General features: G+C 43.4%; 1 protein-coding gene across 1 annotated transcript in view; it reads left to right on the forward strand.

Moving 5' to 3' along the window:
* Positions 1–743: 743 nt before the first annotated feature.
* LOC141252826 (annexin A1-like) overlaps positions 744–12,792 on the forward strand; it is a 66,264-nt gene continuing 54,215 nt past the window's right edge. The window contains exons 1-3 of the mRNA XM_073670587.1: positions 744–901; positions 10,771–10,851; positions 11,005–11,092. Of these exons, the coding sequence (XP_073526688.1) occupies positions 10,786–10,851; positions 11,005–11,092 (154 nt within the window). The 5' untranslated portion in view covers positions 744–901; positions 10,771–10,785. The remainder of the gene's footprint in view (positions 902–10,770; positions 10,852–11,004; positions 11,093–12,792) is intronic.

Here is a 12,792-nt window from a genome sequence, read left to right on the forward strand (position 1 = left end):
TCCCTTTACACACATCTAATTTCCCAATCTATATTTGGAGTATGAGAAGAAACTATCGCATGAAAACCGGGGGAATATTTAAAGGGAATCTGTCACCAGGGTTTTGCAGCTTAATTTGAGAGCATCATAATGTAGAGACAGAAACTAGTAAACCTGCTGGCATATCGTCCTCCATATTAATTAAACTGCCCCCACCACTGGCTTTCTGCCTATTCACAGTGTACATAAACATCTGTCAATCAGTCATGTGGGCGGGGTTATACATAGCTCAGCATTCAGATAACTGGTAGAACTGCAACAGGCAGCCCAGTAATTGATACATCACTGGAATCAGGGTCTCTACCGCTACCTTATGCTGCTCTCAGGTAGGGTAAAAAAAAAAACTACTAACAGATTCCCTTTAAGCATTATGCACATGTCAACACGATGAGATTCAAAGCCATAGTGTCAGTGCTGCAAGGCGCAAGTACTAACCACTGAATCACTGTACAAGCCCAGTTGTGGTTGCCTGTTTTCTGAATTGAGGTTTGAGAGCTATTCCCACTACTTAACCACTGAACTGACTGTTTCTTTGGCAACCAAGGATCATTATTATTATGCTGAAAATACGAATCCTGCAAAGTGTTATATATTATATAAAGTCTTACACATATGAACAACTGTGTAAAGTATTTCTAAACCACAGTTAAGTTTGCCAGAGGCAAGGGAGGCAAGATGTCATGACTTGTAGGGAGGTCTTTACATGCCATCTTCCCAACCAGACAGCCAATACCGGAGCTACAGAAAATATCCTCGTGTTGCTAGGTGTGGTTTTGTAACGTCCTTATAAAAATCAGAAGCCCAAGGCTGCATTCCTCTGCTTAGTATTTGTGAGACGCCTCTGCAGACAGTTTCTTCATCTGTAAGTTTTTACTTTATTTTGTGTTTCTTTCTATGCTCCTCTTCTGCTTTTCTTAGCTTTGTCTTTTTATACATGATGTATAGATCTAAAACAGAGATAAACTCTCCAAAGCTATCTGTGTGTTAAACATGTCGTAATCATCTGTGAAATGCCGTAACTGTAAGAGATATGTCGGTAAAAGTAGAAAAGTATAACGAGTAGAACGTAGAATAGTTTAGTACAGCTCATTTCCTATTTCTGCGGTTTCATTCTCTCCATGGAAACATATTGGGAAGGAAACCCAAACTGTGAGTCACCTAACCTAAGGCCTTAAACTGTAGGAAAACATTTTAAAGCTTTATTTCCAGGCATTCTCCAAATCTGTATAATTAGTCTGTATATAAAGCTGTATGCCTGCATTTATTGAGTTAATGCTATAAAAGCAAACTTTAAAAGGAGACTTTCTTCTATTCTTATTAAACTGGTTTTTCAAGTTCAGGACAACTTTCGTCATGTCTGCATTTGTAATAAGGGTATGGCTCTATGAGTGTTTTTCATACAATCCTACATTTTACTCATAAAATACTGAATTGTTTGAAAACAATGGTAAAGGCTAATAATTAATTACATTTCTGAAGGGAATAACCAGAAAGCTTTCTGCCACCAAGAGTACACTACTACTGGAAGTCAGAAGAGGGTTAAACACAGGATTTCTGCAAGTTAGAACCCTTAAAACTTGTCTCCATTTATCAATACAGTAACACTTATTTTTCACAGATTCCATGATTATATGCGGCTATACTGTCAGAAATCCACCTTTTGACTTCTATAGGAGAGTGCTCTGAGCATGCTGTATGTCCTGTGCATAGAAGGGGCAATGGGGAGGAGCGGACCTGTCTTCATCTCCTACTGCCAATAGGGTGATCCTGTTTTGTCTGCCTCCAAATTTATGTTGGAAGCATTACTTCATCGTAATCTTACTACTGGCCGACAGACAGAAGAGGCCCATGTGCAGGAACAGTATATGGGCCCTTTACAGTCCAATAGCTCATCATAATGCACTATTCCACCAGATTTGGAGGTGGAAATGGTCCTCCTTACATCTTGGGCCCCTGTGTGCTGCACAGGTAGCACCAATGGTATGTCTGACTCCAGGCGTATACATAGAAATCATGGAGACCCATAGCAGAAGTACTAATTGGGCCCCTTCCCACCTCAAAAAAATAATATTCGGTGTGGTAACAGAAGAGCATACCTCACAATTTAGCAGCATTTCCTTGTGAAATATTTCTTCCTGGTGAAGCCCCTAGATTTCCTTTTCATTGCCTCCATAAAGTATGATGCCAACAAAAGTGCCGTCCCCAATTCAGTATGATACCCCCACAGTTAATTCCTCTACAGTACCCACCACACGCACAGTTTAATGGCCCTAGTGTACCCCTCCCCCGGAAAAATATGGTGAGCCCAACATGGTATGATGAGCCAACTGTGACCCCAACACACACCTACATACAATATAAGGGGTCCCACATTGCCTTCCATACAGTATAATGGGCTCCACATAGTCCTCCATACAGCATAACGGGCCCCACATAGTCCTCCATAGAGTATAATGGGCACCACATTGCCTTCCATATAATATAATGCACCCCCATAGCACTGCAATCAGTATAATGGGCCGCACAATGTTCTCATTATTTAAAAATAAATAAATACTCACCTCTCCTCGTTCCCCCGATGCTCCCATCTTGGCAGTAAGTGTTCTATAGCTCTTTAATGCTGGGCACAGTGGGCGCAAAATAGTGATGTCATCGCGACTCCTGTGCTGAGGTTTCAGAGCTCAGACACAGTGAGAGAATGATGGAGGAGGGAGCAGATGGCCCCAACTTTCATCATTTCATCCAGGATGCCGATACAGTTGAAAGTGCGATGCTGGGTGGGGGGCCCAGTCGCTGGCCCTGGGCCCCCCTCCGATTCATGGGCCCCATAGTGGACGTGTGGTCTGCCGCCGTTGGCGGTACGCCATTGTCTGTCCCTGATTCTAACCCCAAATTACCGCTGTTACTACTATGTAACTGCATTTTTGGGCTACTTTTCAGAATAAGCTGTTGTATGTGTATGACGCGCCCCCTGGGCCATGTGCTGCGCTGCTGTGCAGGGGGAATACCCGGAGCCGGATCGCTGGGGGTTGTAGTTCTCCGTGGCAGTGACCCGGTCCGTGCCCAGGGTGGTCAAACCAGTGGCAGTCTAAATGTTGTAATAAGTGTCCGACTACGCCACCCATGGATTGCGGTCAGTGGGGACCGCCGCTGCGCTGCCGACCGCTGAGGCTGATGTTGGTTGCGCAGCCGAGTATGGGATAACTCCCCACGGGAGGAGTATTGCCTCAGGGCAGCTAATGTGAGAGATGATGGGAGTGATGGCGCGAGCGTCCCAGTCCCAATGGTGCCGGTGCGGCGAGGAATCACAGAGACGTGCAGTTGCAGTTTTCAAAGCTTTACTCACGGTTGTTATTCTGGTCACTTGTGCACATGAGGGACCGCCTGAGCCGTGCTGCGTTCACCAGGCAAGGGACTCGGTCAACTCCCAGGCAATTCCAGAGTGTGGTTCAGAGCTCCCCTCTCTTCCTTTCTACTGGCCGTCCCCACCAGTGACCCACCTTTGTCCAGCTTCCTCGGGCCTTCTGTTGGCGAAACCTCTCCCGGTTTCCCTGACCCTATGCGGTATGCCTTTCTGGTGGATGTAGTGAGGGGTCGCACCAAGATGTGGTCACAACCTCCGGTTTTGGCTGAGGATTAGTCGCCTCCACCAATTTGGGTTCCGGTACCCTGCTCTGCCAACCCTTCACCCAGTATCTCCTCTGGGCATATGGGGTTCCTTCTGCCTTCATGTCTCTGGGCCTTTCTCTGTGTTCCTTGCTTCCTTTCTCCTCTGTTCCAGTTCCTTTCTTACTTTCCTTTCCGTTCCTTCTCCTCTCTCTTTCTGCTGTTCCTGGCCTCCACTCCAGGCCTGGCTCTGGAGCTGGGCCCAGACTGAGCCACAGCTCCCTGTCAGCCCTTTCTGGCTGAACTCCTCTCTGAACTGAACACTGATCTAAGATGGTGCCCACTTTATATACCTCCCTCTATGTGTGAGCCCAGGTGACTAGCAACCAATGGGCTCCTAACTATGCCCAGAAACCCACCCCTATCTGCTCCTACACCACTGGGTGTACTTTCCCCTCCCCACTCCAGCCAGGAACAGAAGCTGTCATGCCTGCACTCTGTCTAGTGGGAGCACCGTTGGTCTGTCCCTCGGAAATGGGGTGTGTGTGCTGTATGCAGCCTACTGAGCCTTGATCCATACTCCATCCTTACCCGGGAGTGGAATATCACACCTCTGGTTTGAGGTGCAATACCCCTGTAGCAGCCGAGCCCTCGGGGTGCTACATGTACATTAGGAATAACATTATTTTTTGACCACTATATGACTTGCAGGCTCTGCTCACTAAAATCTTCAATAGCTTCTTTTTGGTTGCTCTGCCTCTTTCTCCATCCAGTTTCTACCCACTCCCTTACTTAAAGAATTCTAGACAGCAGATGTAATTTGATCTCTCACAAAAGACAGACCTATTGGCAGATTGGAGTATTTTGAGAATGAATAATCAGTGCAAGAAAGAAGAGATTACTGGAGAAAAAGATATATTACAATATTTCTTATCTTCACTTGTACTGCTGTTTTCTTTAAAGAGTAACTGTCATTTTATTTAATTTTACCATAAATCAGTAATGCACATGAAAATAAGAAATTTTGTAATATATATTATTAGTGAAATCTGCTTCTTTTTCCATCAGGACTGATCACTCATTCTCAAATTTCTCAACATCTGTCTTTATAGAACAGTTGGTGCTCACAAAGTTGTATGGAGAACAGCAATTGTTGTTTCACTTGCAGCACAATGTATGTGTCTGCCTCTAGCTCTTCCTTGCTCATCTCTATCCATAGAACTTTAAAAGCACCAACTGCCGTCTCCTTTCTCAGTAATGGGAATTTCTGAGTACTTATTTCTCACATTTTACCCATAAATTGAGAGTAAAAGATCAATCTAGGACATACATGTCAATCTCTGGCCCGTGGGCCAAATCTGGCCCGCAGGGTGATTATATTTGGCCCGCGACACCAGAACCACTACCCCTATGTGGGCCCTTTATTCTGTATAGAGGTCTTTGTCGGGTCCATTATTCTGTATGGAGGACTATGTGGGGCCCATAATACTGTATTGAGGACTATGTGGGGACATTATACTGTCTAGAAGGCAATGTGGGACCAATAATACTATAAGGAGGTCTATGCGGGGCCCATTATACTGTATGGATGGATATGTGGGGCCCATTATACTGTATGAAAAGCTATGTGGGGCCCATTATTCTGTATGGAGGCCTATATGGGGCCCATTATTCTGTATGGAGGACTATATGGGGCCCATTATTCTGTATGGAGGACTATGTGGGCCCATTATTCTGTATGGAGGACTATGTGGGGCCCATTATTCTGTATGGAGAACTATGTGGGGTCCATTATTCTGTATGGAGGACTATGTGGGGTCCATTATACTGTATGGAGGACTATGTGGGGCCCATAATTCAGTATGGAGGACTATGTGGGGCCTATTATTCTGTATGGAGGACTATGTGGGGTCCATTATTCTGTATGGAGGACTATGTGGGGTCCATTATTCTGTATGGAGGACTATGTGGGGCCCATTATTCTGTATGAAGGACTATGTGGGCCCATTATTCTGTATGGAGGACTATGTGGGGCCCATTATTCTGTATGGAGGACTATATGGGGCCCATTATTCTGTATGGAGGACCATCTGGGGCCCATTATTCTGTATGGAGGACTATGTGGGGCCTATTATTCTGTATGGAGAACTATGTAGGGCCCATTATTCTGTATGGAGAACTATGTGGGGCCCATTATTCTGTATGGAGGACTATGTGGGGCCCATTATTCTGTATGGAGGACTATGTGGGGCCCATTATTCTGTATGAAGGACTATGTGGGGCCCATTATTCTGTATAGAGGACTATGTGGGGCCCATTATTCTGTATGGAGGACTATATGGGGCCCGTTATTCTGTATGGAGGACTATGTGGGGCCCATTATTCTGTATTGAGGACTATGTGGGGCCTATTATTCTGTATGGAGAATTATGTAGGGCCCATTATTATGTATGGAGGACTATGTGGGGCCCATTATTCTGTATAGAGGACTATATAGGGCCCATTATTCCATATGGAAGACTATGTGGGGTCTATTATACTGTATGGAGGACTATGTGGGGCCCATAATTCAGTATGGAGGACTATGTGGGGCCTATTATTCTGTATGGAGGACTATGTGTGGTCCATTATTCTGTATGGAGGACTATGTGGGGTCCATTATTCTGTATGGAGGACTATGTGGGGCCCATTATTCTGTATGAAGGACTATGTGGGCCCATTATTCTGTATGGAGGACTATGTGGGGCCCATTATTCTGTATGGAGGACCATGTGGGGCCCTTTATTCTGTATGGAGGACTATGTGGGGCCTATTATTCTGTATGGAGAACTATGTAGGGCCCATTATTCTGTATGGAGAACTATGTGGGGCCCATTATTCTGTATGGAGGACTATGTGGGGTCCATTATTCTGTATGGAGGACTATGTGGGGCCCATTATTCTGTATGAAGGACTATGTGGGCCCATTATTCTGTATGGAGGACTATATGGGGCCCATTATTCTGTATGGAGGACCATGTGGGGCCCATTATTCTGTATGGAGGACTATGTGGGGCCTATTATTCTGTATGGAGAACTATGTAGGGCCCATTATTCTGTATGGAGAACTATGTGGGGCCCATTATTCTATATGGAGGACTATGTGGGGCCCATTATTCTGTATGGAGGACTATGTGGGGCCCATTATTCTGTATGAAGGACTATGTGGGGCCCATTATTCTGTATAGAGGACTATGTGGGGCCCATTATTCTGTATGGAGGACTATATGGGGCCCATTATTCTGTATGGAGGACTATGTGGGGCCCATTATTCTGTATTGAGGACTATGTGGGGCCTATTATTCTGTATGGAGAATTATGTAGGGCCTATTATTATGCATGGAGGACTATGTGGGGCCCATTATTCTGTATAGAGGACTATATAGGGCCCATTATTCCATATGGAAGACTATGTGGGGCCCATTATACTGTATGGATGGATATGTGGGGCCCCTTATACTGTATGAAAAACTATGTGGGGCCCATTATTCTGCATGGAGGCCTATATGGGGCCCATTATTCTGTATAGAGGACTATATGGGGCCCATTATTCTGTATAGAGGACTATATGGGGCCATTATTCTGTATGGAAGACTATGCAGGGCCCTTTATACTGCATGGATGGATATGTGGGGCCCATTATACTGTATGAAAAGCTATGTGAGGCCCATTATTCTGTAAGGAGGACTATGTGGGGTCCATTATTCTGTATGGAGGACTATGTGGTGCCCATTATTCTGTATGGAGGACTATATGGGGCCCATTATTCTGTATGGAGGACTATGTGGGGCCCATTGTTCTGTATGGAGGACTATGTGGGGCCTATTATTCTGTATGGAGAACTATGTAGGGCCCATTATTCTGTATGGAGGACTATGTGGGGCCTATTATTCTGTATGGAGAACTATGTAGGGCCCATTATTCTGTATGGAGGACTATGTGGAGCCCATTATTCTGTATGGAGGACTATGTGGGGCCCATTATTCTGTATAGAGGACTATATAGGGCCCATTATTCCATATGGAAGACTATGTGGGGCCCATTATACTGTATGGATGGATATGTGGGGCCCATTATACTGTATGAAAAACTATGTGGGGCCCATTATTCTGCATGGAGGCCTATATGGGGCCCATTATTCTGTATAGAGGACTATATGGGGCCATTATTCTGTATGGAAGACTATGCGGGGCCCTTTATACTGCATGGATGGATATGTGGGGCCCATTATACTGTATGAAAAGCTATGTGAGGCCCATTATTCTGTAAGGAGGACTATGTGGGGTCCATTATTCTGTATAGAGGACTTTGTGGGGTCCATTATTCTGTATGGAGGACTATGTGGTGCCCATTATTCTGTATGGAGGACTATATGGGGCCCATTATTCTGTATGGAGGACTATGTGGGGCCCATTGTTCTGTATGGAGGACTATGTGGGGCCTATTATTCTGTATGGAGAACTATGTAGGGCCCATTATTCTGTATGGAGGACTATGTGGAGCCCATTATTCTGTATGGAGGACTATGTGGGGTCCATTATTCTGTATGGAGGACTATGTGGGGCCCATTATTCTGTATGAAGGACTATGTGGGGCCCATTATTCTGTATAGAGGACTATGTGGGACCCATTATTCTGTATGGAGGACTATATGGGGCCCATTATTCTGTATGGAGGACCATGTGGGGCCCATTATTCTGTATGGAGGACTATGTGGGGCCCATTATTCTGTATGAAGGACTATGTGGGGCCCATTATTCTGTATAGAGGACTACGTGGGGCCCATTATTCTCTATGGAGGACTATAATGGGCCCATTATTCTGCATGGAGGACTATGTGGGGCCCATTATTCTGTATAGAGGACTATGTGGGGCCTATTATTCTGTATGGAGAACTATGTGGGGTCAATTATACTGTATACTGGTTGACCCGCAACTTTGTCCAAGTTTTTAATTTTGGCCCTCTGTGTGTTTGAGTTTCACTTCCCTGATCTAGGAGAATCTATTATTTTCACATGTACTATTGATTAATTAACTAAATAAAAATTAAAACGATGCATACTGTTGTCAGAATATACAGTAAATCTGAAAACTGAGGCCCTGATTCATCAAAGCAAGCAGGAGGAAGAAGACCTTCCACGGAGGAGGAGCTGAGCCCTGACCACCAATAACTGCTGAGTCCTCCATGGGCTTCCTCATTTGAAGGCTCTGCCTCTGAGTTCCTCAGGACCAGGCTTTGTCCTTCTGTATGAGTGAAAGTGGCAGAGGCTGTCTATGTGACACTGTGTCAGTGTGAAGCTTTGCCTGTAGCTATAGTATATAATGTGGAGTCTGCATTATACACTATATAGTATAGATTTTTGCAGCGATTTTTAGAGATGTTAGCTGGTTATCTGGCATTTTTTTCCTTACTCTTGATGCATATTTTGGGTCAGTGAACCTTTTTTCAAATTGCATCATCCTCATGTCCTTCTCGTTTTCTAGTCCATAGAGGGCCAAAGACAATGGGAAATCACATTAATAACAGTTTTTCTTAAAATCCAAGATAGACTTTTATTTTAGAATAACATTATGTATTTAATTAGCTTCTAGCCCGCTGCGGAAATATTAGTAACAGGAAATGAGTCACTTTCTGCATTGCAGCTATGTTAGGAGAACGTAACATTTCACTTATATGGAATTAGAGATTTAGAGCCATCTAGTCGTGGTTAATACTGGCAATTGTGGCCAGGCTTTCAATCTGTTTGTAAACGCAATGCATTTTCATGTTTCTGTAGTTACGTACGTACTACTAAGATCAGATAAGCAAAAGTGGTATGTCGAGGATTAATTACAAAGAGGGCCTGATTTCCTGTGCATTGAGAATAGTATAGTTAAAAAGGCCATCAGTGCTGAAAGCTATAGCTTATAGCATAGGTCTTTCACCCGTGTTCACCATAGAACACTCTCAGCCACAGTTACCCCATAACAGAACCAATGAAAGTGCCCCATTTACAACAGTGACCACAGGATATTGGCAGGCCATCTCCATCTAAAACATTGTCAACTGCGGTGAACTCATGTAACTGCCACCCACAATGCCTATAGTATGGTGGGAGTCAGTGTCCCTAAAACTTTGGTTCTGATAATGCATACGTTCTGGACCAGCTTCTGTATAGTGTCCCCTGAACATTACAGACAAATCTGCTATGGCAAGAAGTTAAAGCGAGTCCATCAGCACAAAATGACTGTTCAAACCAAGCACAAGCGCTCAGTGCACTTTTAGCATTGCCGAACAGTTCAGTACTCCTTCCCACCTACCTGTTTTCCAGCTATCTCCACCTCCTCTTCCTTGATTGACAGCTCTGGCTTTGCAGGAGCTAGAAAATGGTGGAGATAGATGGAAAACAAGACAATCAGAAGGCGCATTGAACTGCTTGTCCATGCCAAGTGTGCACCAAGCGCTTGTGCTTGGTTGGAACAGTCATTTTAAGCTCAAACTTTCGAGCTTCTTTTACCGCTTCAGGTTTCCAAAGATGTCAAGCGGTTAACAGAATTGACCTGACAATTCTTGAGGCATCTTCTGCTGAAGACTTTCTTTATTTTACAATAGAAGTCAATGGAAAGAGTCAAAAGACTTCCGGGTACCTTTTTGAGCATTTTGTTAATGCTTTTGCTTCAAAAACCAGTAGCGGTTTCTTCATTGTTGAATGGAGTTAAAAAAAATGTCTGGAAGACTCCAGTACAAAAGTGTCCCCCCCCCCAAAAAAAAAAATGCTCGAAAAACGAAAACAATAAACCTTACTGATAGTCAAGAACATTGAAAAAGTGCTAAGGAAACTACCAGAAAGAGCTAAAAAAAGACACTTTGGGTTTACAAAAGGCCGAAGAAAAGGAGTGATTCCTGAAGCGTCTTCCGCTAGAAAAACTAATGTTTTTGAGCTACTTGGAAAAAATGATGTGTGAACATATCTTAAAAGTTATAAGGATATTACTGTATACTAAACTTAAGTTTGAACAGTTCCAAAGACCAATGTAGAATCAGTTCACCATCTTTAAGACTTGCATCCAACTCTTTTTTCATTTTACAATATTTTTTCTTTACAGAGGCTCATCTACACCATGTCTTTTGTGCAAGAGTTCCTCCGCCAGGCCTTTTTCTTGGATGAAAATGCTGAACATGCAAAAGTAATTATATTCAGAACAGAATATTCAGAACCCGCACCTCAGTTCTTGCTTTTCTGAAGTGCAGTAAAGACTAATAGTTGTTATTGCTAACACAATTGTTTGCTTTGTTTTGGCTCAATATGTGTCTTATAATGGATAATTTTTACTTTTTAGCAAAAAGCTAGTGGAGGTCTTCAGGCGGCTCCAACATATGACGCCACTGCAGATGCTACTGCCATAGACAGGGCCATCAAAGCTAAAGGTACACCTGGGGCTTATTACCCCCATTCTTATAGGCAATGTTTAGAAATGTAATAATAAATTTATCCTAATGAAATTAATGATAAATCAAGCTTCTTCAAAACTGTAATTGTGTTATATTATAGTGTTCATATTTTGTCATATTGAAACATTATGTTGATTTTTGATGTCTTAAAGGGGTTGTCTGAGTATTGTCCTTCTCAATCACTGTTTCCCCCAAATAAAATAATAAAAATAATAAAACAGCTATACTCAATTTAGTACTGGTTCGTGTGACATTGTTATGTTATCATTTAGTGGCTGATTTACTCTCCCCTCCTTCGGACAAATAAAACATCGAGAGGAAGTGAGAGAGCAGTCGCACCTCTACCTTCCTCTGGATGTTAGTTAAGTCCAAAGGAGAAGAGAGAAGCCAGAGTTGATTGGCCTCAGGGATCGTGTGACATAACAATGTCATACGAGCCCTGGGAGAGTCAATGCCAAAACCACTGGAATGGTGCCGGCACTGGAGATAAGTATGAGGACACGTTCACATGTTCAGTATTTGGTCAGAATTTTATATTGGTATTTGTAAGACAAAATCAGGAGTGGGTGATAAATACAGAAGTGGTGACGTGTTTCTATTATACTTTTCCTCTGATTATCCCACTCCTTGTTTTGGCTTACATATACTGATGTAAAATACTGACCAAATACTGAATGTGTGAATGTGGCCTGAGTGTTATTATTGTACTTGGGGGAAACATAGTGTTTGAGAAAGGGTTGTCCAAGTAGTATGCAACCACAAGAATGCTTAGAAAAGCAGGTAATATACTACTTCTTAAAACTTAAATTGACCTGTATAGATGACCTTTTTTTTTTTCTTACAAAGTCATGTGGTAAAAACTTTTATGTGCCACAGGGACACACAGAGGTGCAGTATAGCCCCATCACAGAATATAGGTGATGAATTGGATATCTGCACAATACAGATCTGTAATGCAGCTGTACGCATGGGCACTTTCAGTGTTTTAAAACACCAGTTCCTAAAAATGGTATAAACCAATTACATTAACCCCTTTCTGACTTGGGGCATATTAGTATGCCCCACGTCATAACCCCCTGATCTATACAGCTGACATATGCCCGCAACAGCCGCGGGTGAAAACGCGATCCGCCCACAACAGCCGCGGGTGAAAACGTGATCCACCCGCGGCTTTTAACCAGTCCGGGAAGCGCGTCATAGGCCCCGTCCCAAAAGCGACCCCGTCACATGAACGCAGGTCGCCGATGGGTCAGCATGAAAACCCTGTGGTTGTTTCTGCCAGATTGCTATGAGCGCAACCCAGCGGACGGTGCTCATAGCAAGTGAGCAAATCTGCTACACACAGGCGATCTGATCATCGCCTGTGTGTAGTACAGGGGATCAGACAGTTGCTGCTTCTAGTCTCTCATGGAGACTATTGAAGCATGCAAAAAGTGTAAAACATTTTTTTTTTTAAATATAAAAATATATAAAAGTTTAAATCACCCCCCTTTCGCCCCATTCAAAATAAAACAGTAAAAAAAAACCCACACATACACATATTTGGTATCGCCGAGTTCAGAATCATCCCATCTATCAATAAAAAATTAAAAAATTAATCCGATCGGTAAACCGCGTAACAAGAAAAAAAATTCTAAACAGAATTAAGTTTTTTTGGTCGCCGCAACATTGCAATA

The sequence above is a fragment of the Phyllobates terribilis genome, unplaced genomic scaffold (assembly GCF_046119375.1).
Source record: "Phyllobates terribilis strain yellow unplaced genomic scaffold, ASM4611937v1 Scaffold_1__5_contigs__length_1240528914, whole genome shotgun sequence".
Taxonomy (NCBI): Eukaryota; Metazoa; Chordata; class Amphibia; order Anura; family Dendrobatidae; genus Phyllobates; species Phyllobates terribilis.